The sequence below is a fragment of the Dromaius novaehollandiae genome, chromosome 3 (genome assembly GCF_036370855.1).
Source record: "Dromaius novaehollandiae isolate bDroNov1 chromosome 3, bDroNov1.hap1, whole genome shotgun sequence".
Taxonomy (NCBI): domain Eukaryota; kingdom Metazoa; phylum Chordata; class Aves; order Casuariiformes; family Dromaiidae; genus Dromaius; species Dromaius novaehollandiae.
In genome coordinates, this window is record NC_088100.1 from 48,759,617 (window position 1) to 48,785,284 (window position 25,668).

General features: G+C 35.9%; 1 protein-coding gene across 6 annotated transcripts in view; it reads right to left on the minus strand.

Moving 5' to 3' along the window:
• The window catches only part of HACE1 (HECT domain and ankyrin repeat containing E3 ubiquitin protein ligase 1), a 98,588-nt gene that overhangs the window by 53,694 nt on the left and 19,226 nt on the right, over positions 1–25,668 (minus strand). For 5 of the 6 annotated variants that reach the window (XM_064508829.1, XM_026119948.2, XM_026119950.2 and 2 more), the window contains 9 exons: positions 24,356–24,462; positions 20,057–20,303; positions 13,879–14,216; positions 10,635–10,703; positions 9,902–9,989; positions 8,107–8,218; positions 7,913–8,010; positions 7,629–7,716; positions 5,395–5,544 (listed from right to left, as the gene is read on the minus strand). In XM_064508829.1, the coding sequence (XP_064364899.1) occupies positions 5,395–5,544; positions 7,629–7,716; positions 7,913–8,010; positions 8,107–8,218; positions 9,902–9,989; positions 10,635–10,703; positions 13,879–14,216; positions 20,057–20,303; positions 24,356–24,462 (1,297 nt within the window). The remainder of the gene's footprint in view (positions 1–5,394; positions 5,545–7,628; positions 7,717–7,912; positions 8,011–8,106; positions 8,219–9,901; positions 9,990–10,634; positions 10,704–13,878; positions 14,217–20,056; positions 20,304–24,355; positions 24,463–25,668) is intronic. The other variant, XM_026119949.2, reaches the window with a different exon arrangement.

Sequence of the window (25,668 nt, forward strand, 5' to 3'; positions counted from 1 at the left end):
GGTTGCAGATTTTTCTGCCGATAATGGATTTCAGTGAAAGTACCTCTCCGTATATTCAAATAAATCTCCAAATTAATTCTCAAAGTTTTCTACATATTTTTAGAAACAGAAATATCTTATTTTGCTATTCAACATCTCCTGCCTCTAGAAAAGTCCTTATAATAAATAAATAAATAAATAAGATCTTTTTGTACTTAAATTTCTTCCACTCTCCAGTCATCATCTTTTTACTCATGCTTGTTATGAGACCTAGCTCTCAGTGCAGAAATAAAGATTTATGGAAATTTTGTGTTACCAAATTAAACTTGAGAATCATTTAAAGAGACTGAAGGATACACATTTGCTAGTTTATTCACTTCTAGCCAAGTAGAGAAACTACCTATTTAAATTCCCTTCCCAGTCACAGTCCGCAAGAATAGATTTGAGCGAGTATGTCCAGAACAAGATGACTATGAATTTGTACAAGAGAACTACCCTCTTCACTAAACAAGAAAGCAAATCCCAATTACTTTAACTCTATCTAATACTAAGCCCCAGTAAATACCTGGAAAGGGGTAAGAAAGGTAAGTAGGCTTAGAGAAAAACAAGTTATTGCTTCAACACCTTTTGTGTGTTTGCAAAGTGTCAGAATAGTGGTCCATTAGTAGAGGTCTTAGCATGGTATGGATTGGAGAAGCAATACACCAAGCCATAACACAAAATGTTTTGCATTATTTTGCTAGGGGACCTGACTTGGGCTGAAATGGTGCACACAAGAACTTTCTTTACTACAAGGTACTATTTTTTTTTTCTAATAAAAGCAATAAACCATTTTTTGAAGAAACAGATAAACTTACTAATGAATTTTTACTGCCATCTCTCCATAAAATTTAATAGCTATCCAGTAATTTCTAGAGGACTTTCACTTTCCCCTGGTAGCAAGTATATGTGCATTTCACACATGAAATGTGGAAATAATGCTGTCAGAGATGTAAGCAAAACTTGGGAAAAGACAAACTGAAAAGAAGAAATCTGAGACTCTTTTACACAAAAAACTGAACTAGGGTTTCATGCCGAGACTACAACTTGGGGACAGCATGTTGTAAGACTAAAGCACTAAACTCACTTATTTTCCTGACAGCTCAATAAAGACTCAAGCAAGAAACCTACCGGCTTATTAGGACAAAATTTGGGTCCCATGAAATACTACATATATTTCTCTTGCTATGTCTTTCAGGCATGTGTAGCTTGAAAAGAAAGACTAATTAATCTAAATATAATTGTTGTTAAACAAATATTTCTGTACAACACAGACCTTCAAGGATATTACAGGTAAGCTCTAACACTCAAATGCACCAAGTATTCAAGGATTCTAGGGCCCACAGCTCAAAATGCACTGATCCAGAAAAAGATTTTCACTTTTATTTATGCCGTTTCAAGGAGTATTTCTTATTACACTGTCAGAGAGAGGTCTTAAGTCTAAGAGCAGATAGCACAGGAAGGAGTTTATCCACTAGGTTGCTATGTGTCTTTGGGGGATGGAGTTAGAATCTTCCTTTTCCAAACAGAAAAGTAAACGGCTCCCTAGAAAAATTAAGGTAACTGGATAACAGCATCAGTGAAGCGCTCTCTTCCTCTGTTTAAGCAGAAGGCAGACAGACAGGTAGTTTGAGAAAAATAAAGCTTAGAATAAGAGGCCTTGATTTGATTATATTTTGGTATCCATAATAGAGTGCAGCCCTAACAAACAAAAGGAACTATAGAATAATGCTTGATTTAACAGGACAAAAAGAAATCACACAAACTATATACCTAATGTGTTGTAAGGCACATTAGTTAGGTGTTAGCTAGGTCATCACTTTAAAAAGAGTTAGCGATCTTCCCTACCTGATTTTGCTGCAGAAAGATCTCAATTCATCACAGCAAAAAAAACAAAACAAAACAAACAAAAAAAAAAAAACGTGATGTACCCACCTGAGTCTCAAAAAAGTGGCCACATTTGTTCATACAGGTTTCAGCTTCTAATTATGCCACTTCCACTTCAGGTCTGTTGACCAAAGAGAAGAGTTCCTTTGAAAGAGGTTCACACTATTCCTCAGATACAGGAGGTCTTACCACACAACTGGTGGATTCAGTGCCAACATTAAGAGGAAAGGCTAGGAAAAAAAAGGATCTCAGTGCAAGGTGAGAAAGCAAAGGAAGGGAATGGTCTCAGACTTCAAATGGAGTTTTTATACTCCATTACTTAAGGCCTTCGGAGTAGCTGAAGGGAATCTCTATTATGTCTGCAACCTGGTAATCTGTATTTGGCATGAACAACAGTTAGCATAACCCATAGCTGAACCTGAAATAAAATGAAGTAAAACAAAAAACCCCTCAAGAGTATCTGCTGCTGTGCAAGTCAGATTCCTTAAGCAAGAAGGGAGGAGATACACGAAGCTGAGAGAAGAGGCCTTGGAAAGGTTTAAATAAACCATTGCAATTGAGGCAGAAAAAGAAGCCACTTCAGAAAGCAGAAGTGTTACTCACCAGACTCAGAGAACTGGAAAAATTAGAAGAGATGACAAAAAACTATGAACCTTTTGAACTTAAAGAAGCTGAATGTGCACAAACCTCCCGAGAGTTTCAAGATGTCTGTTCAACAGAATGGCAAGATGTTATTAAGAGGGACTAGTGAGGTCTTTATTAATAGGGACTACATATGGCTGCTCAGTTTGGAATAGTCATGAAAATATATACATATTTCATATGCATATATGAAATATATGTATTTTGTGCATGTGCGAGAAATATACAGGCACATATATATATATACACACAAACACATATTCTGTCAGAAGAGAAGCCATCTTTCCTCTCAGTTGCCAACTGTTTATTTGCATATTATGCTGAATTCTCACTTAGCAAAAATATCATTCTGTGACACTTGGATATGAAGCAAAAGAACGAATCTGGTAACCTAAGATGAACTCCAGACAGCCTGAAATTTCAAAAGTGGCAGACATCTTTAAATTGGGAAGATAAAAACAGGTTGCTGCAGCAAAATGAAAAGGAGGAGGAAAAAAAGAGGAAAAAAAGGAAGAAACAATAGATCATCTTGTCAATTCAGAGACAAATCTAATGTATTATCACATTTCAAACCAGAAAAGAACCCTAATTAATTAGTGATCATCTCCAAAGGATGGTAGGTAACAAGAGCAACATCTGACTATTCTCAAATCACAGACTGAACAGCAAATACTTTTCTCTGATTTGTGACTCTCTCACATGGAGATTAGCTTGTGTCATTCTTTTGTTCATACCGAGTAATCTCTTGATGCCAGAGACCAACTCTTGACTCAGTGCCAAGTTGCGCCACACAGTGATGTGTCTACTTTGATACCTTTCTTATGTCAAGATCAATGACTAAGGAAGCCTTATGAGGCATTGCCAAAGCGGTGCTGTTTCAGCCTGGCTATCCTCCATTGGTTCTTTTCCGGTACAGAGCCAAAGAAATCCTAGTCACTGGCCCACAGCAGAGAACAGTATTAAGGGACAGAATTTAAATGCATCTCCAGTTTTATGTAAGATCTTGACAAAGGCAACTGTGTCTGTCTGTATCATCAACAGGCCTGTAACAGCATAAGGCCTGAACACCTTCAGAAAGGTGACACAGTAAATCTGTATTTAAGAGTTGATTTGTCCCAGACTCAGCAAACATCACTGAAAGACTGCAGATAGACAGAATGATTACAGAAGAAGAGAATGAGAATCCCTTGAGAGCCTTGCTAGGCCCTGAAGTAAGGAGTGGTTCTTGAGGAAGAGGTAAGACTTTCTACTTCAAGCTATCTTACACTTCCAAAGAAGATTAAAGAATAGCATTTAAACAGAATGGAAATTCTGCATGTGGTGGCAAAGGAATTGTATTTATTTGGAGATGCAACAGGAAGACAAAGGGAATTCATCCTTCCATCTCATCTTTGTGCAAGAGGAAAAGTTTTTCATAACAATGAAAAGCCTCAGCTGAATGCAGAGGCATCATGTTCTATAACCAAGAAGCACAAAGATGCTCAAAGAGCAGAAATGAGACCCAGGCCACAGGTACTAACAGCTAATAGTGTCCCTTTTAAGTCACTATTTACAGCAACCAAGGTGGTATTCCTAACTCCATAGACAACAGCTGAAAGGTTTTGCCATTGAAGAAAAGGACATATGACAGCCAAGATTTACTAGGAATCCAAATTCAAACATGGAGCATGAAGGGGAAATGGAAGATGAACTAAAAGGGTTGTAGGGAAATATTAAAAAGAAAAGTTGTATTTTTCAAGGATTTTTGATCACTCCTCTTGAATACTACAGTGTATACACTCATTTTCCTAGGGAAGGAGATGGAATGAACCTGCATTAGTTCTAAAACACCATTTTTGAGAAATAAGTAATATCGGTGGAGAGGGAAGTGGGCAACAGTATGGACTCACCTTGCCAAAATGTTACATGACTGAATGACTGCAGATACAACAAACAATGCCTGGTAGATTTTTGCCAGAGTTCACAAACATTATCAACTTTGTAAGCCTGGCCTCAGTAAATTAAAGAATGATTATTTTCATTTCTCTAAGAAACCACTCATCCATTTTTTCCCCCAAATTTAAATGAAAATTTACAATAGGACTTGGATTGATATATCTAGTGTTCAGACAAAGCCAATTATCTCAACTACAGTTTCAAAATAAAGAAAAACACCCCCCCCACACACACACACACACTACACAAAGGTTAGAAGTGCCTGTACTGGTTTCACATATCTCCAGCCCCGAAACAATTACACAGAGCCTCAGACCAGAATATTTCACAAACAAATTTGGAAAAAAGTACCAATGCACATCTCAAGAATGACAATACATGACAGGTTAGGTAAGTTTCAAAACTGTGATGTGAAGAAATACATACATCACAAAAACAACTGGCCAAACTAGCCTGCCTTTCAGACATTCCCAGTTAAATCGGCAGCACTGAAGATTAAGGTCTCCTAAATTATACAGTTACGCTTTAGAGAGGTAAATGGTGCTTTTTTTAAAAAAAAAAAAAAAAAAAATTAAGATTCAAATTCGACATATAAATTGAAAGATCAGCCATTTTTGGTAAAAGTTGCTAACAGTATAAGATTCCCATGTACCTTTGCTAATGTATTTCTGTATTTTGTAACTATGACGCTTTCCAAGAGAGGCTTAGACTGGAATAGCAATTACTGCCACATTGTGCTGTAACTCTGATGCATATAAAAGTGCAGCAAAACATTCATTTCCAAGATTCTTTCTCAATTTTAAAACACACACACAAAAAAAAGAAAAAAGAAAAAACAAAGTTTACTGTCCAAGCAATAACTAATCAATTACATTATGCAGTTCTCTAAACAGGATTTAAATAAAACCATACCAAGAATATGTTTGTAGAATGACCTTGTGAAATAAATGTTCACCAACTGCCTGTGATTCAGAGCTAACCCCAGGATCTGGCCAGCAAACCTGAAGTAGTTCAAATGATCTGGATTTACAGAAGAGTTGCTGTTTGGCTGGAAAGTTGTTCCTATAAAACAGAAGATTATCACATTCACTACTATATATGTATATATGTGTGTGTGTGTGTGTATAAGTGTGTGTGTGTGTATAAGTGTGTGTGTGTGTATAAGTGTGTGTGTGTATGTTTTTTTTAAACACTGACATTCATATTTGTCAAATATCTGAAACCACTGAAACCAGTACATAGGAAATGGACGGGTACAATTCTTTTTCCACATGTCTTATCATATTACAACACTATAGGAGGAGAAAGATAAAGAGGTTCCATGTTCCAGTTACCTTTTATAACTTAAAGTAACTCTAATCTTGCAGTGATGGCATTTCTGACTCTATATTCATTCTTGACCTTCTGGCAAAGTTTTTGTTTGAAATCTTTTATTAGATGAAGGAACAATAATTCCTACAGAATGCATAAACGAGCACGAATTCTAGAATAAGAAAGTCTTCCTCCTATTATTTTTACCATCAATAATAATGCACTCTTAATCTGGACTAACAGGTCATACATGGAATTATTCAGGACCTATTTGACTCAGAAAAGCTGTGAATGTGACAAGACCCGTACACTACATAACCATCCTATTATAGCTTTCTTCTTTATTATTACTTATTCTGTTTAGTGAAAATCAGAATTTTATCCCTTACAAATGTCTGCAATTTCCCAGTGTACACCATGAGGGAGTCAAAATATTTGTTACAGGCCATCCATAAAGCCCTCTAAATACACATGCCCAAAACCTAGACACAAACAAAGATGAAACTCAACATTTAAAAAAAATAGGGGAAGGTGAGAAAGATGTTTCTTTATATCATTATTATCAAATAAATTTTACACTATAATAAGGCTACTAAGAACTTCAAAAGTTAAGTTCTACACAAGCTGATTTGTCATTCCATTAGTGTGCTCTACTCAGAAAAATAAGGAATACATCAAGTGGTTTTGGGGGGTTCCAGGAGTTGTTTTGGGGTTTTTTTTGGTTGTTTAAACAGATTTCATTTTACCCTTAATCCAGCTTAAAACTATTTTGTTCCTACTCCTCAATATGAAAAATCAGTCACAAAATAGATAGGAATCTTACTGTTCAACTCCATACTTTCCATTATTCTTTCTGAGAATTCCATTTTTAATTTGTATAGTCTTCTGTGAAGGGACTAAAGTAACTTCAGAAAGAAATGTATTAGAATGGAAAGACATCGTATTATTACAGTTATAGTGCTCAGTCACTTTCCAAGACACCACTCTGAATGATCATCAAGATAAAGATAATCATGATCTGCTGAACTTAGTCCTCCATCTTGCTATACTTCTATGTGCATTTTTTGCTCACTCTAATGGGCCATACTTGTATCAACCTGTGGACGTGCTCAAGGGAAAGATCAGAGTATATTCAATATATTCCTTTCATCTGGTCCCAGCCAGATATACAAGAGAGACAGTCCAGTCCTGGTCTCCTTGGAAAAGGATCTCAGACAGACATCCTTGAAGTTTTCCTTTTAACTTTCAGAAACTAATTTATGCCTCTACTGTTCACTGAATTCTTTGCCACTCCCTAAAACCTGGTAAGATAGAAGACAAAACATTTATCACTGTTGCTGAAGAAAGCTTTGCCAATAAAAGATTTGCTGTGTAGGAAGCATCCAAAAGAAAGTCAGATACAAAGTAGTCCCATGGAGATTCAACATTTGGTTTTACTACAAACTGCTAGACTTTGTGGTTTTCTAAAAAGGAATATGTCCACAGTTCCCTCACAACTGCAAAAGAAAGGCAAACACTTTCTATACCAACATCAGAGTACTATGTCCTTTTACTACCAGGTAGAAACAGCATGGACCAAAACCAACAATTCTCTTCTCTAACAAAAGGGAGGACAAAATTAACCAAATTTCAAATTTAAAAAAAATTTCATTTGTGTAAAAATGTATGTTGACTACATCATTTAGTTACTTACAAAAATACTTCTCTCAGTCTTCCTTTTTAAAGGTAACAATCTTACATTCTGAATCAATTAAGTGACTTTTTTTTAGATTATGAAAATGCCTTTATAAAAGAAGATCTAATTTAAAAATTATAAAAATAAGATAGAGACATACCATCAGCTGACTGGGTAAACAAGGCATAATCTGGATTAACTATTTCACTGGATAAGATATCAAACCACTCACGCACCACACCCTGTCCCTGCATGTCAAAAGAATAAAACAACTTATTAGTACATAGAACTTCCACTGGTCAGTTAAGCTATGTAGCCATATATTTCTTAGTGAAGTGTAAGAGCTCTTTTAACATCAGGATTTAATTCAAAACAATACCCGTGAAAGAATGAATTGATATTTCTGCATATAAATAGCATAAAGTAGTATGTGATTTTACCAACCATGCCTTCTTCTCCATGAAATCGCACAGCAATCCCCTGCTTTAGTTTTGCACAATTTGCTTTAGAGACAACTTCACAGCTACTCCTAAAAATAGAATCTAAATATGAAGCACCAATTAAATTAATATCTTAATTCATTGTCACAATAATAGTAGGTATTTCAAAAATGTTCTATTCTCTTCATAATGTAATACCTCTGTGAACCAAAAGGATGTCATTTTCATTGACAGGCCTGTGCACCATGTCTGAATCTGGCTGTCCTGAATGTAGATGTTCATAGAACCATTCACAGCGATCTTTAAATGGCTAAAAAACAAGGGGTAAAACATTTGCAGTATATTAATCAATTCCGAAGCTGGTAATAAAGCATTTTACTGAAGACACTTCAAATATTAACATCCAGGGACGAACTTTAGTATTGAGTAATTAATTGACAATAAGCCGTAAGTTTTAAACAAGACTTCGCAAAGGGAAAAGGAAGACAATTATTAACACAAATATTGCTATTACAAACACATAAAGCACAATTCTAAAGCTCATATTTGCATTTCAAAAACAATGCTTTTGAATTGTCAGGGTCTTAAGTTCAGACACCCAATGTTAGGTTGGCAACTGAATATATTTGCAACCAATTAGCTCACTTACAAGTTCAAAAACATGTACAGTAATGATTCCTAATGATCAAAGTTTTCTTTGAAGATACTCTCCATGTTACCACTTAGTACTTTAAATCAGCACTTGCTTATCCTTTATGCAGTTTTATAACCAGTCATATCTGACTAAAACAGGCCCTCACTAAATGGTTAACTGAAAGAGACTTACTATAAAATTAACATCTAAATATATATTTAAAACATTTGCTTTGTCCTATTTTAAGTTACGAGATATTAGCTATCTGCTTTTTGGCTCACATTCAATCCTATCTGGTCTACAGAAACACAGCTATACCTGTAACCAATTTGTGCCATTTATTTATACAGATGCATACAACTAGATAATTCCCATCTCGCAAGCGTGGCTGAAAAACAATTATGCATATACCTCAATGCATTCTGAGATGTGCAAAGAGTTGCTTGGTGGTACCTCAAAGGCTACACAGTATTTTGGGAAGAGGAAAAGACTAGGCATAACCTTGACTGCTTACTGCATCTCAGATGCAGGAAGACTGGACCATCAGTCATACAGAAATGGATAATAAGCATCATCACACAGGGAAAAAATAGCACAAAACTTCTTACCGTTGTGGGGGGAGAGGGAATATCTAGCTAAAAACTAAGTCATTATAATGCTACAGTGTTAGGTAAAGCAGCAAACTTTCATAATGGGTTTTGTTTGCTAATTTTTCACTTAACTCTTCATGACAGGAAATTGAGAACAACACAGACTAAGGACTTCTCTACACTAGCATTCCCTAGAATAACTCATCACTCTGGAGTTGTGTGTTAAACTGAAAAGTGAGTTTAGGTTATGCAAGACATCAGGATTGTACTCAAAAAAGAGAAGTAGGAGATGGTAGGAAACAGAGCTAAGGATAACACGACAGTATGGTATTTCACTGAAGGAGCTGCCGCTAATTTAATTACTGCCAAATCACTTTACTAATAATGGTGTATCTGTGTTCTGCTTTGTCTCAAAACGTAAGTCAATTAAGAAAAATGGTCAGTTTAAATTAAAGTTCAATCTATTATATGTGTACAAACAGATCTGATAATAGAAAATGACACTGTTTAACTGAAATTTGGGCTTATAAGTCTTATACTTAACATTTATCATCTAAAATGGACTTATATATGAATTTAAAAGACTTAAATGTACAGAAGTCTTGCTGTCTTGACTGTTTAGCTGATGATCCAGTCTTTCAACATCTCTGATTCAGAAGCACTGGAGGCCATACTTAGTCCTTCTGTCTTTGCTAAATGGACTTTTTTTGTTGTTAAATGCTCTCTTTATATTTACAGAAGTTTTAAGTAAGCATTTCTTGACATTTACCTGTGCTTTTATGATGTGCATAAATCTGGACATTAGTTCAGGACACTCAAGAAGAAAATGAAAGTGATCAAAAATTATTTTGGGGTTTCTGAAAGAAAAATATTTTAGATTAGAAGCCTAATGGTCACAGATCTAATACTAATGCTTCATGATGCACCCAGCCCACATAAAGAGACAATTTAATTACTCAGAACAATTCCAAAAGATTTTTTTTTTTAAATGTTTTCCTAACTCTTGTTTCCAAATGACTTATACTACATCATCCTTTGTACATGGAAGATATGAGCAGCTCTCCAGACAGAAGACAAGATTGTAAGCCTGGCAATCCCAGACACACTCTGGAAACAGCCAAGTGTACAAAGATGGCTTAGACTCTTTAAGAATTCATTAAGTATAACACATCTGAAGAAAAGAAAATTTTAATCTGCCTCAACTGGAAGGCTCCGTTTTGAACAAAGATATGGAAAAAACCTGTCATGAATATCATTCTGTTGCTCTGTGAACAAGTTTTTGTTCACAAAAGCTCACAAAAATCTTACAAAAGGGTTGCTTATATATGCAGAACAGTCCATTTAAGTGTCAGCTCTGAATCATTAAAATACATTCTCTTGAATTGAGCAGGACCATTAATGTACATGGTACACCTGAAAACATAAATCAGTAAAAAAAACACGGGTTTGAATTATTTTGGACCAAATATATATTATATATATATATATTCCTTGAAACTTACCGGTTAACGAAGCACTTAAGGACCTCATCATGTTTACAGACAAATTCTATAAAACGAGGTGATGTCATCCTGTTTGAAGAAAAACATAAGATGATTTTGTTTAATGAAATCAAAAAGAATTTAAAGTACATAACAAATTGTTGCTTTTTTTGTAAAATGCTATATAAATAAAAACAACTGATGGTTTTTAATTATGTTAACTATGAAACTCAATACTCTCAAAAACATCGGCATCATGAAGTTTACCTAATAAACCAAAGGAAAAGGCAAAAATGCCAGCAGACAGGATCAAGCAATATGATTGTTAACTCTGCATTAACTATATGACCAAAAATAGCTCAAATTAATGGATATACACTTTTTTCTACTGAATCATTCCAGTTTTCAATACAGCAATGGAAGCGCATATATGGAAGAACTAGATTATAGGCACGACGTACATGATATGCACATCGTGCTCTATTCTTGTTAATTGAGTAAAACTCCCACTCCACACCTTGTAAACTGTAGTAAATGAGAAAAAGAAGAATAAACAATATCATAAACTTAGTGAACTTGTTAAAAATGAAGGCCAAGAGGGTATTTAGTGGCTTTGTAAAAGCCAAACAGAATTACTTGCTAAGCAGGTGTCTCATACACTAGTACAAAATTTAATTTGTTCTCCTACATAAGGTTTGGAGAACGAGGGAAGGATTAACATGGGTACAAACTCTACTCCATTTGTTTACATACATGTTCTGCATTTTAAAATAGGAAAATACTTAATTGCATCTTTTAGCTTCCACAAGAACTAATGAACACTTGCAAATCAGGATGGAACCCCGGCTCATCCAGTGCCTACACAGGTCTGCAAAGACAGAGCTTCAGGAAGTCCAGGGTAATAATAATCCTAGAATACCCCCGCAAAATTGCTAGAGCTCTGTAAGTTATTAAAAATTTGACTGCTATAAAAAAAAGCTGAAAAGGATCACATCAGACTTCAGACTTTTCTTCTGGTGGTTGGAAAATAACTCCATTCCCCACATTAATTTAGTCAGAAGAGCTGCTCATCTTACATAAAACTGAGCTATTTTACTTGTCTCCCTTCTCCCGTCTTGAAGAAACAATCTCATCACATCCATTCCCTCCATGCCCCCCCACCCAAAAACCAGAAACAATCAAACAAGATCTTGCAGGCAAAGACCAAGCAGGGAAATTAAGACAGTTCTTCCAAGATGACCTGAAAGTACAAAACAACTAAAAGAGGGTCTTTCTCCAAAGGAAAGAAATGCTCTTTACCTGTAAAGTACACAAGCTGTATGAGTCAATACACTAAGAAGAGAAAACACTATATGCTGTTCAGCTTTGTTGCTGAAAGCTTGGGACATTGTTTCAGCATATTAACAAAGAAAGCCTAGATTCAATACCTGCATTTGCAGAACAAAAGCAATCATGACTGGTAAAACAAAATAGCCTTAACATTTCAAATGTTTTCAGAGTTCACATGCCTACCTTTTATTTACATTCAGTAATTTGTTAACCAGCTCATTTTTCACTTAAGCAAGAAATGCCATCTTTATTGTATAAACATTAGGCACAATGGAAAAGCATGAGCTCCGTTTACCCTCCTCCATTAAATATACAGATATCTAAAACTAGAGTCATTTTATATTATTTTATGCCTGGAAATGTCATTTAATGTTATAATATAATTTCAAATGTTATCTGAAGATGTCAACTGGATTGAGTTACATTGTGCCAATTACTCCTATTCCTATGAAAATTTTAATAAAACAGAACCACTCTCAGATTTTTTTCCACTTTCCAACACAGTTCTGAAAAACCCTAAGGAAAGCTGGGATGCAGGTGTGCTCCACCTTACTTTCCTGCATCCTACGGAGTCCTCTCAGTTACCACCAGGTCACTGAATCAGTCCTTCCTCTCCTGGCACCTATGGCTCTCCATAACAAATGAAACAAATGGAAGTGCGAAGTATGCAAAGAAAGATCCCTTGACAAGGCTTGTCAGTGAGTCAGCTGGACACAGGAAGGGAGACACCACTCAGATCTCATCTCGATATTAAGAGAAAGTGAGAAGAAAAAGAAAAGCACTTCATCACTTCTATAAACATTTCTGTTGCTCATTTGTATGTTGTAAATAAGACTTTACCGGCATTTTATCTCAACAGCGTTTGATAGGGATTTCCAAGGCGAATAGCTAAGCAGGGGTGGTTATTTGTGGTGGCTGAAATCAAAAGTCAAAGTGCAGAGGTGCTTGTTGAATGTGCTGATCTCTAGCTCATCCTCCAGAACATCCGCAGAGGAGCGTACCCAGACAAATAGTACATGCTGATTTGAAAGCTTTTTTCCAGAAGGCTTAGCAAAGAAAGAAAAACCCTTCCAGTAGCTGGAATAACCAAGAGAGTTGTCACGTAGCAAAGTAGTGGGGACCCTGCCTGAATTTCAAGATTCTCCAGGGACTTTATCATACCACCATACTTTCCTAATCCTCAGCTCAAGAGGGTCAAAGGATCCTCTCCCTGCAAGCTCACCTGCAGCTTTAATTCACAGCACTTCGATATTATACTTGCAGCATACCAAGTAAGTTCACTTGGCAAATATTATCCATAACAACTCTGGACAGACCAAGTTCAGTTACAGTGGGACACTCATTCTTTTTAAACCAGATACTGAAGGTAAAACTTATGTAAGTTGTAGCGTCTGTTCCACACAAAATAATGTTTGCCAACCTGGGGCAGAATTCCAACTCGGTGTCACTGAGGTGAAATACTTCTCATTAGAATCCTCTGCAACAAGGCCAAATGAGTTTTGCCCCAGCTGTCCTCTTTACATACAAATTCCCACTCTTTCTGAGCTCAGTTATAGCTGAGTTTGGATAATCACGTTAAATTTAGGGACAATTTCACATTACGAACCAACAGTAGAAATGGCTAAATTTCAAGAAACCAAAAGGACATTTCCTGTAAGTATCCCACAAGATTAAAAAAGCCATTAGACATTCAATATGAAACCTGTCTCAGTGCAGTTATGGTCATAGGCAGCAGCACTACGGAAAATTTGCTCTGCTGTTTGGAGGTGCCATTAGAGCACAAAAACACATTCAAATAATTGAACTAGTGAAAGCATTAGAAAGCATTCCCCTGATTGCCATTAAAATCATCTAGTCAGCACCAACATTCTTCCAAGAAAGAAGATATGATTTTAAAAAATATAAGAGTTTAGGTAATAAGCAGGATCCTCCTTACCCCTGAGGCATCTGACAGGAGCAGCACATATAAAACGCTTGGATGACAGCACTTAGTCTGTTCGCTGTCATGGAGATAACATCCTGGCAATCAGCATAAGCTTCCTGCTTCCCGGCAACATCGTATGTTTTCAAATCCCCAGTGTCAGCAGATAGCTCTTTTCTGTTCTCTGTTCCTGCAGTGGCAAAGGCAGGCATAGGAGTAGCATCCTGGTGATTTGGTCCTTTCTGTTTCAGTAAAATAGAAGTAATGTTGGCAGAGTCCCTTTTGTTTTTCATCAGTTCTGTGGCTATGAGGACTAGCCATTCATCTAAAGAATGCCAGAGCAGTTCCAGCGGCTGCAATAAACATATGCAAAAAAGAAAAAAAACAGGAAAGCTTTACATTAGACAAAGAATTATCACATCATTAAGGGAAACAAGTATCATGCACATTATTAAGCTTTCAATGATAGTTTAGAAGTCATGTTAGAGACAGAGTCAAAGATTCATAAAAACTTCTTCACTTGTAGCCATAGAGTACATACAGAGAAAATTTCATACAGAAGGAAAACAATCAAGTAGCAGATGGACTAAAGACAAAACAATTTAGAAAAGGTAGAACACTAAAGTATTTAACATATTTTGGCCTTATGGTTTTTACACAGCACACTACTGCCTGACTGCTGCAGTCAAGCAGAGAGACAATAATATACATGCTGGGTTTTCAGAATAAGAGCATACCAGTTCTTTTTTCAGGTCCTGGTCAAAGAAGTTCCCCCCACCAGGTGGATGGAGCACTCTAAGTATCAAAAACCCTAGACAAAGCGACTGATATTCACACTCATACACACATCTGGTAAGATACCCTTTATGCATACAGCAAGATCACACAGGTTCTGATAGTAAGTATCACAGATATCTCAGAGTAAGGAACACTGACACCTAGATTTATGAAATAGAAATGAGTGACAGTGGAATTTCACACCAATTTTTAAAGTTAGTCTTTTTTTCTTTTTTTAAATACTGAACAAGGTCACTTTTTATTCAGGACCACCAGCTTACAAACAATATAATCAAAATCTGGCACAATTCTATCATTACACATTTGCTCTCCAGTGAAGGCTTACCAGAATGGAGAGAAAGGACTGAAAACCTGTTGTTTTCTCAGGAGCATTTAAAAAAAAAAATGAGGACTGACCATACTGTTCTCTAAAGATGTTTAAGGGGGCATTTCAGAAGGGTACAGTCTAATGAATACAGGAATGCTTATTCTACTAGGAGGCAAATTTGACTAAAGTCTGTCATTGCATTCCAAAACCAAAAGTGAATATTTAATACATTTCCTTGTCTATACGTTACTGTTCCATCAACTTTTTTCATCAGTTAAAGAATACTAATAGATACTGAAAATTATGTTCTCAATTTCTAAAGCTGCCTTTAAAGATTAAGAGCTATTTGCAGCATACAATACCATAAGTCTACATAGTGTCAGTATATATAGTAGCCATGTGCTCTCAATATGCAATAAATTATTTCCCATAAAACTGCGCATTCAAAATGTCTGTTAAAATTTACTTGTTAATACACTCCAGTGCTTCCTAGTTTTTATTAAGAAATTTGGGGAAAGAAAGTCTTGTGCTCCTAGTACCCACACATTTCTCTAGATGGTGCTCTGAATATCTCCAGCATAGGTATCACTTTCTACTTAAATGTCTGCCATACAAGATCAAGTGCCTGGCTTCTTTCCAAGAATTACCTGCCAGACCTTCACCACAAAACACAATGTAGAACAAGCATTCTAATGGAAAATAAGATTTATTGAACATATGGAAGAATGAAAATGGAGCTGTGTTCATACATATAACTACCAAGTAATTTTCTCTTGCTGAGTTATTTAACAGAATATTCCCACCTCTAAAACAGTTTTCCTCTCCCAACTCTTTCGCTGCTTTGCTTGTCAGACATTTTTTCTACTGATATCTAGTGTCTTACCCTTAACTTCCCACAGATTTTGCATGCCCTTCAAACTCTTACAACTGATTTGTTTTTCCAAAGCTAGTATTTCACAGATCTTGACCACAAATTCATTCAAAGGTGTAGTCAAGCATAGTGACTTAAATATTTCATTCTTTTTTTCCAGTCTCGCTTCAGAGTATAAAGCACGCCTCTCTACATACCGCCCACCACCCTCATCCAAGGCTGTCAGCATTTTATGTCAGCACCCATGATCAGGTCTTTTCAGTTTAGTATGAACATATTCAATCAAATCATTAGGAATTTTTTTTTTCCCCAAAACTGCATGTCAGTATTCTTCAGTTGGTTCTTATAATGAACTGCATATTAAATACAAACCTCCCCTCAATCTCACTTTAGAAAACATTTTTTGGAATTACAAATCAGAGTTTGATCGAGTACCAATCTTTTGCAGCTGCATACCTAATCTCTCAAACCTAATGATTTAGCTATGCAACACCCTCCTCCTTACCCACCTAGAAAGCAAGACACTAAAAACCAAACCATACCCAACCTGCTACATTGACGCAAAATCTTTGCCAGATAACAGATAGACTTTTAAACACAGGGAGTAGGAGATCACTAGTCCATAAAGTGGCTCTGCCACAGCAGACAATTCAACTCAATTCTAGAAGTATTTGAAATGAGGGGAAATGTTATAGGCTTCCCTATTTTGTTCAACTGGAGGGGGAGATGGTGCAACAAGTTTCCCTAATGCTACTGAACAGCAATTAGAAGAATTTCAGTTGAGTTAACAGTAGGGTATTTTTCCAAGTTTGGTGTCTAAATTCGAAGACTGTTTTGTTTCTTACGAGATTGGGATATCAAAGTGTGTTTTAATTTACTAATAATGCTACTTTAAGACATTTGGATAGGCCTGAATCAAAAAGGCCTGTAATGAATTACATATACGGGACTTCAGTAAAGCAAATATGGCCCTGTCATTTTCTTGTCCTGTCAGAGATAAAATTATTCAATAACCTCTGATCAAGATGCAGTCACATTTTCAAATATTTCCAGGCTGAGTACAGTGCGACTTTGGGGGAGGAAGGGGGGGGAACACACAACACCACGCACACACCACAGAAGACAGGTGGCTCAGTTTCTAGCAATTTCTGATGGGCTCCAAAATATATTCAGTCAGCATAGTCAGCACACTAATACGGAAAACCAACAGACAGCATTTAAAAAAATCCCCTAAAAATCCCCCCTTCTTCATTTCTTATACTGGATAAAATATGCTTTTGCACCAGCTTTTTAAAAGGAGTTTCAAAGTACATGTTTAAAGGTCATCAGATCCAGACCTTTGGGGACCTAGGAGGAGCGTGTTCAGGTTGAAAGAGCGAACAGTCCTTATAGTATGCAGTAAGGCCTGACTAATGTTCCTCTGCATATCCCACAAGGGTACCAGAAAACAGAGTTTTTGCCACTGCCCCAAGCATCCCCAAAGTTTCTAGGACCATTCCTGAAAGAAACCAGTATAGAACAAATTGGCTTCCTACATACTGAAGTAAGACCATATCTAGAGGTGTTCATCTGTCAAGGTGTGGCGGGGGGGAGGTCATTTGCATCACACTTTCTTGTGCTCTGGAAACAGCTCAAAGAAAACCTTACATGGCACAAGATCCAGCAGCATGAAGGCACAAGATCCAGCAGCATGAAAGACTTTTCCTTCATAAAAAACACATCAAAATTCAGATTACCTTGGGCATTTCTGCCTACAACTGAATTCTAAGGCCAGTGGCAAATTCCATGCTAAAGGTCTCCTTTAGACTTTTCAATATTGATCCCAAGTTCAAAATGTTTAGGTTTGATGAAAGAGGTTCCAGTATGATTCAACTTTTTGTGTTTTTAAATATGGATTTAATTTTGTTTTGGAACAACAATCTCTATGGTTTCTTTAGTAGTCTGTACTTAGAAGTTACACAAGCTGTATCAAAAAAACAAAAACAAACAAAGAGTTCTTGTCCACTGACATGAATGTCCCACATGCATCTGCCACTGCTTTTTATGAAAAGCCTTTTACCATAGGTTTAAGTATCAGTACTAAACAATGAAGCCATACAACTGCCAGGGCTTCAAGTAGCCTCCATGCCGTTGTAATAACCTAGCAATATAGTTGGGGTTCTTTTCTTCCTTTTAACAACACTGTTTCAAGGAAGGGACAAAAAGAAAAAAGGAAGACAGGAGGAAGAGAGAACAGGAAGCTGTCCGATGGACTCGGCATTATGTTTAATCTCCCACTACCTAGTTACTGTAAATCCAGGTAAGAACAAACTATCCTGACTTCAGCTGAAGTTAGCATTGCCAGACCAGTGTGCACCACTGCCAGACTAGAGTAAGTCTGCATCTGTAGTTTTATACTTCAGACTCTGAAATTTGAATCACCCTAAGAAATATCACAGGAGAAAACACTGGCCTGACGAAAGCTCTGTCTTAGTTTTCAGAATTCTAAAATAAATATATTCATTAAAATAAAAACAACAACAACAAACTTAAAGCCACCCTGAAATTTTTGTTTTGTTAGCTAGTACAACAGTAGTATATATTTTGCTCATTTATTAAAAGCCATAAACATTGTTTCTATACAATTAACAATTACTGATATTTTTCTGGGACAAGGTCAATTGTGCAATACAAGTCTACTGCACAAGACTTAACTCCATACCAAATTAAGAAACAATTTTTTCAGCATACAAAGTAGTATGGCCAGACAGCTAAGTGACTTTCCTGAAATACTACTTGTTTTGCAAACTGCAGCTCAATAATTATTTTTAGTGAATTATGAAATGATCCAGAGTTGAAAATCATGAAACTTAACTTTTTTTTGTTCCCCTTTTTAGGCAGGGAGATGAAGTCAGCTACTCCTAAAACCTTGACAAGAAAGTGTAACAGACTACTTGTACAACTGTCTCACTGTAGATACACCCTTATTAAACATTCTTAGTATTTGCTTGTTACTTAATCTGGCATATTTTAGCCAATCGTAACGAAAAACATTGGAAAACGCTGTCTTTAATAAAATGATACATGATTTGTGTAGGTCACTGGTTTTGGAAAATCAGATTAAATTCACTATGGGACAGTTTAGCTCAAAATATTTCAGTGAACAATTCTGAAGGACAAGTATTACGTACATTTTGCACAGTACTTTTTTGTACTCAAGCACTAGTTTAATATCTATGATATAAATCAATTCATTATTAAAACCATTTTGTTATCAGAAAAACTTCTGTGTTTGTTTTCTTAGTATTCTAATATCATCCTTCCTTCCAAGAAAAGGAATTAAAAAAAAAAAAAAAACAACAAACTGAGCTACTTAGCTAAATATAGCTGTAATTAGAGTATACCTTACGCAACCTTATCAATGTAGCTCTGTCTTAAAAGTCATTAGTGGTAACCTGATGAACACACCAAATCATCAAATAAATGCAGTAATTTTAAAATACACCATTTTCAGAACAGTGCTGCAGGAAACGCAAAGGTTAAGGAAAATTCACATTATGTAATTACTGGCATCTAAATTTGGATACACGGATTGTGCTGTGTAAGAGGATGGAAGCAGACAGGGTACAAAACAAACAAAAACCCTTCAGTTCTTACTATTTAGGTACTCCTCACCAAGTACTTAATAATAAACCTTCAGAAATTAAACGCATAAATGACTAGTACCTAAAGCAAGTGCCTGAAAGCAGCTATAAATTAAAAAGCTTGTGGGGGTAGTAGTAAACTAGTAAGTTTTAAAGTATGTAATAATAAAATACAGGAATTTGGGAAAAAACTTCATGATCAGAGTACAAACAATGAACAGATTAAGAATTCAATCATTTCCATCCATCTTGTGAAGCTGGATAAAACTGAATCATAAGAACTCTCAATAAAGCTCTAAATATGATTTTGAAGTTACATTCATGCAATCTATTCTATTGCTTAATATTAGCACATTTTGAGATTACTATATTGTTAAATATAAAATTAGAAATAAAACCAAAGTTTATGAAAAACAACCAAGTAACTAAACCTTCAAGTATCTAATAAATAATAAATTAAAATTAAACAAGAAATAAACAGAAATTATGAGATATGCATCAGTGGTTAAATGAATCTAGTGGAAAAAATAAAAAAAAGAGAAGAGAAGAGGTAGACTTAACTTAAGAAGGGATAGGGACATCAACCAAACTTACTTCCTGTTCATGAGATGTCTGATTAATGAATGCATGCTTTGTGAAATTCATCTCTTTAACGTCTATCTTCCTAACAACATCATATACTTTTCTGACCTTGAACACCTGACTTCTTGGAGTTTTATTTCCATTGTAGCCCATGTCATTTCCATTACTGGGAGAGGATGGGCCAATGCGAAAGACATGACAAAATATCCTCACGATCCTTAAGAGACTCTTCATTTGAGCTTCATAATTACTTGACAAGCTGGGGGAAAAAAATTGAATATTTAAGTTTCTCTTCCAGATGAAACAATTTAGTTTATCAAGGAGTAAACAACCTAATGTTAGGGTCTGATTCACATGCTGAAGGGAAAAAAAAAAAGTAAGTTTTAACCCTAGTAAATTTGAACTTTTATTCCCTGCACCAGCCCAGAGAGTCAAACATAAACACTACATTTTTATTAACATCTATTCATAGTTTTAACTGGAAGTTAAATAAAACAGCAAATTCCAGATCTTGCGAAATGCTTGATTTTATGCACATGTACACTTCTTATGAACCATACATCAGAAACAATTTACTACTATAAGAACCTTACCATAAGAAACATAAATTTGGACACCCAGTTGGGAATGTTTTTCAATACAGAAAAGATAGCATCTTTCAGTTCACTAGTCAAACTGTACTGACTAACTGGATATCCTGCCACAGCCCAACATCACCTATTATCTCAAATGCCCATAAACTACCTCAGCCAGATAGGAGATGAGCATGATAAAAATGGCACTGTTTCTACTCAAGAAAAACGATTTAAAAGATACTACATAAATAAAGAAAACTTACTGGTGCTGTTATCAATAAATATATTAAAAGTTTTACACCTTTTTAAATGAACTAGCCAACACTGAACTCTGTAAGAATTCCTTTAGCAACAATACAATGTAGAATCTAAGATATCCATGAGTTCATGTACAAGCAGAACAGCCTCAAATTCAGTTTACTTTTCTTTCCTTACACCCAAGCAGTAAAAAGTCTTCAATTTGAACACACAACAAAAATTGTGTGTGTGAATTGCAAGAAATTAAAACTTCTTGTACAAAACTCTACACAGATAATATTTATAAGTGAGTATATATCCAACTCCATCCTTAAAATATTTGTAAATTTAAAACTATATGATCGGCATACACCAGAAAACAGATACCATAGAAGATGCTGTAAGGCTCTGATGAGATTAGAAATCTGTTAATTCACAAATCTGTAAAACAGCTAGTTTCAATCTACCTAAACTAGATCATAGAATTCTACTTCTGAATAGTGCTCTTTCCTCATTCTCCTACAGGCAAATTTGCAGGAGCATCTTAGCTCTCCCACGAGAATATAAACAACACATAAATGTAGTGCCTCTAGAAAAAGTTGAATGCCATAATGAATTTCTAACATTAGGCATGTGCAATACTTACTGTCAAATTGTGTCTAGGACTATTTGTAGCATCACAGTACCTTTATCACCAATTTGGCCTCCCTACGGTATAGGGGGAATAAAGGGTAAAGAAAAGAACTTATTTGCTTACAGCAGTCCATACATTTTAATGACTACCAGTGAGGTGTTAATTTAAAAATAAAAAAATACACTAAAGATTTTATCAAGCTGACATACGAAATACAACTTTCTTGCCAATATTTAAATTTCAACCAGAGAAGATCTGGTAAATCTGGGTAACAAAACAATACAAAGAGTGAACAGTGCAAAAGTAGCAATATTGAAGTTTCCTCCAATCAGGAAACTTGCATTACCTAGTTCAAAATTATTTATATTTACCAGAGGCTCTGGTCACAGCTATAAATTAGCATTTGGAAAATCTTTACTTATAGGCAAACAGAATCTATGAACACAAGAAGGTAACTTAGGTATTGGAAAAAAATGTTTGATTGAGCTTTATCATCCCTCAGCAGTGTTTTCCTCATGACATTCATAAACTGAGAAACGTTCAAGTGCTTTTCATAGTTCACTGATGCTTTTATCGGCTTATTTATAAACATATAGCTAAACCTAATCTGAACCAACAAAACCAAATTATGTCAAATTACAACTATTTCTTAGAAAGAGGAAATACTAGATTGAGGTAATGCTAGCTTAACAAGCTCCCTGCTGACATTCAAGGCAGAACTCCTCAGCCAGAAGCCTACTGCTACTCCAGGCTACCTGTTCTATTACAAAAAAAATATTTTGGACACTTCTGATTTTAAAAACAAATCGACCAACCCAAAACCAATTGGCTAGAGGTTAGTATCCACAAAATTAGCCTTCTGAAGCTACTAGTTCAGTCATGGAAGTATCATTATTTGAGGTTGTAATGTAGAGTGTGCATATTACCTATTATTTGCTGGAAGAGAGAAAGAGCTGAAAGAGACCCATGCTCAGAGGTCTATATCCACCGAGTACTACCTTCATTCTCATTATGCTGATAACAAAATAATTAAGAAATACTTAGTTGAAGCAGAGGCTGAAACCTCTGACACAGAATAGAATTAGAGAGAATAATCAGGAACGCAGTTTTTGCAAAACTGCATCTTTTAATAGAAAAATAAAATAATCCCAATCCTTTCAGACATATTACAATGCACCAAATATAACTGGGCCAGGAAGAGGCCACAGGATGCCCTAGCTACAGATATCTCTGGAAGTGCCTTCCCACCCAACACAATGCAAAGCTTCCAACTTGTCTCCAACTTGAGCTGGTCAATCCACATTCAGCAACACAGGAATAAATATCAGCTCAGATTCAGAGACAGCACAACCACATATATATTGTTTCAAGAGCTTTACTGAGGAAACTTGACACTGCTGGATATAAAGGAGTAACAAACCAATAAATCAAATCTAAACACAAAGTAATCAATTTATCCTTGAAGATACTGAAATAGAAACAAATCCTGCCTCACATGATCTAGTCCAGCTCCCACGATTTCTGACAATATCCACATACAAAGCAAGTTTGAAACCCTTTCCTGCAGGTTGGATTTAAACTTTAGCACAGTTTACATGTTGAAAACCTACTGGCTCTACAGAAGTAGGAATGTGTTATAAGTTAAGCTGACTGCACACTTAAGCACACCAACAGTTAAAGTTCTTCAAAAAAGTTACCTTTGCAGCAGCAATATAAAACTGTATTAATACTTCTTTCCGCTATAACCCTAAAAGTTTGCGGTGTTTAAGTCTTACATGTATGTTCATTGAGGCAAAAGTCCCTCAAAACAAGATGGTGATTAACAGGGTCATGAGATCCCTAGCAATGCGTAGGAGTTCTGACCTGCCATTTACAAGCTGGATACAAACTTAACATGACTGATAGGGAAGGAAAAAAAAGCAGCTAGAATAAGAGTATATAATTTAGTCTCCCTGCTAACTGATGGGCTGCTAGAAGCCTCCAAACAGCTAAACAGAAGCACTCCAAATCCTATTCTCCTACAGCCTATGCTGACACCCTCTCCAGATACAGAATGATCTCTTAACCTTCACTTTTCCAAAAAGTCATCCAGAACATGTTACTAAGGAACTTCTACTACGCTTTCATGCTCTTGAATCCTTTCAGAAAACATTTCCTTAGCTTCTAATAGGCATAAGGGTTAAAACAAATTCTGCTAGCTATTGAAAACCATCAAATTTTATTGATGTTTCAAGAGACTAGAGATGAGGTGTTTTATACAAAGTCCCTCAAACAGAGGCCACAAAAGCTAGGAAAGCATACTAAGAAAATATGCTTGCATATTTTAGGTGCTTTCCCAAGTAACCACTACTGGCACCACTGAGACAAGACACTGTTGGATGCATTTTTGGTCTGCTGCAGTGCAGATGTTCTTATGTATTACAGACAATAGAAGGACAGCAGATCTAACAAATATAAGACAAGTCTGAAGTAACAAAATTCTCCTCAAACATGCTAGGAAAGCATACAGAAAGTAAAGATATGGAACAGAAGAAAAAGGAAGAAAGGAAAAAAAAGGAATGACAGTTGCTAAAAAGCTTCCCTTCCTGGAGCTGATATAGTCAATTCAAACAAACAGAAAACATTTTTCTTCCCCCACAACCCGAATTTCTACTTGCCAGCAGCTACAGGAGGAGGACACCAACTTTCTCTCCTGAAATCCTTGTGAAGGCAGTGATCTAAACAGGCACTGTCATACAGAATCAGACTTGAGACCCATCTACTCCAGCACGCAGCCAGGAACAGATGGTTTAGATTCTTAACCCTATTAAGTAGCACCAACTAGTAGGCAGGTTAGCAACCTACTTATGATTCTCTGACACTTACCTCAGCAGTTTGTGACCATTTGTTGTAGCAACTTCAGCAAGACTTGTTAGGATTTTATGATACTGGCTTTCACTCTGCTGAGACAAGTGTTCCAGAACTTGCCGCAACTGGTATATTAAAACAAAAGAAATTGCATAATGTCAAGGAGTTGCATAATTTGATTTAGATTTGATTTAGATCACTAGCACCCAAGCTAGCTGTGACTTCAAGAAACGTTACTGAACACTTCTCTATTATCCAACATCCAGTCTAACCTAACATTTCATTACACCTTCCAAAGAAAAGTTTATAGAAAATGTATACATCTTATAGTCAGTTTACGGACTACAGGATATGATTATTGCATGAGTGCTAAGAATGCTAAAAGCTTAGCCATATAGTGTTAATTTGTACAGCTTACAATTTATACAACTTATTTTCATCTGAAAAATAAATGGAATACACTTTCAAATTCTGAAAGCTAAGAGCATACTTCTTTCAAGTTTTATAATTCAGTTCACTCCCCTGCTAGTTTATGACACAGTATAGATGAACCTTGGATTCTAGAGTTTGTTTTCACAACCTTTATTCTTGCTCAAAACACTGAATACCCTCCCTCAGGTAAAAAGTCGCATCCTGCTAATCAGTAATTCCTTATAATTACTCTCTCTTCTCTAATCTGCCCTTTTTCTTGCTAACATCATCATTTGGCTCACAAAGACTAGAGGCCACAAATGCCCAGACACTGCTCTGTCTTCAATTCCTTTGTTCTACATTTTTCTCTGGCATGAGCAGTTTTTTGCAGATAAATTAACTCTTCAGCAACACTGCTCTTCATGCATGCCTGTTGCTTCCTCCCTCATCTCACTCTAATTTTCAGAAAGCTTGGTAACCCTTCTCATAGAAACACTGAAAAGTAGGATGAAAAGGAATCTCATGAGGTCATCTAGTCCAACCCTCTGCCCCAAGACAGGAAAAATTTTATCTGTGACCCAGACTGCCTTGTCTAATTTGTTTGGCTTGTTTTCAAGAGCTCTTCAATTCTGGAGGCTCTGCAGCTTCACTACATGATCTCTTTTAATATTTCACTATCCTTAACTATTTTAGAGTTTTTCTCATGGATAAGTTGAATCTCCAGCTACAAATTTCTATGGCAATATCTTCATCTTGTTTTCTGTAAAACATTATTTCTTTGCTCCTTTGAGCAGCCTTTCACATATTTAAGATGACCAGCAAGCTTCTTCAATTCTCATTAATCTCTTGGGCATCTGTCCAATTGATCTTCATCTTCCTTTGAACATAGTCTCCAAAGATGAACATGATATTTTAACTAA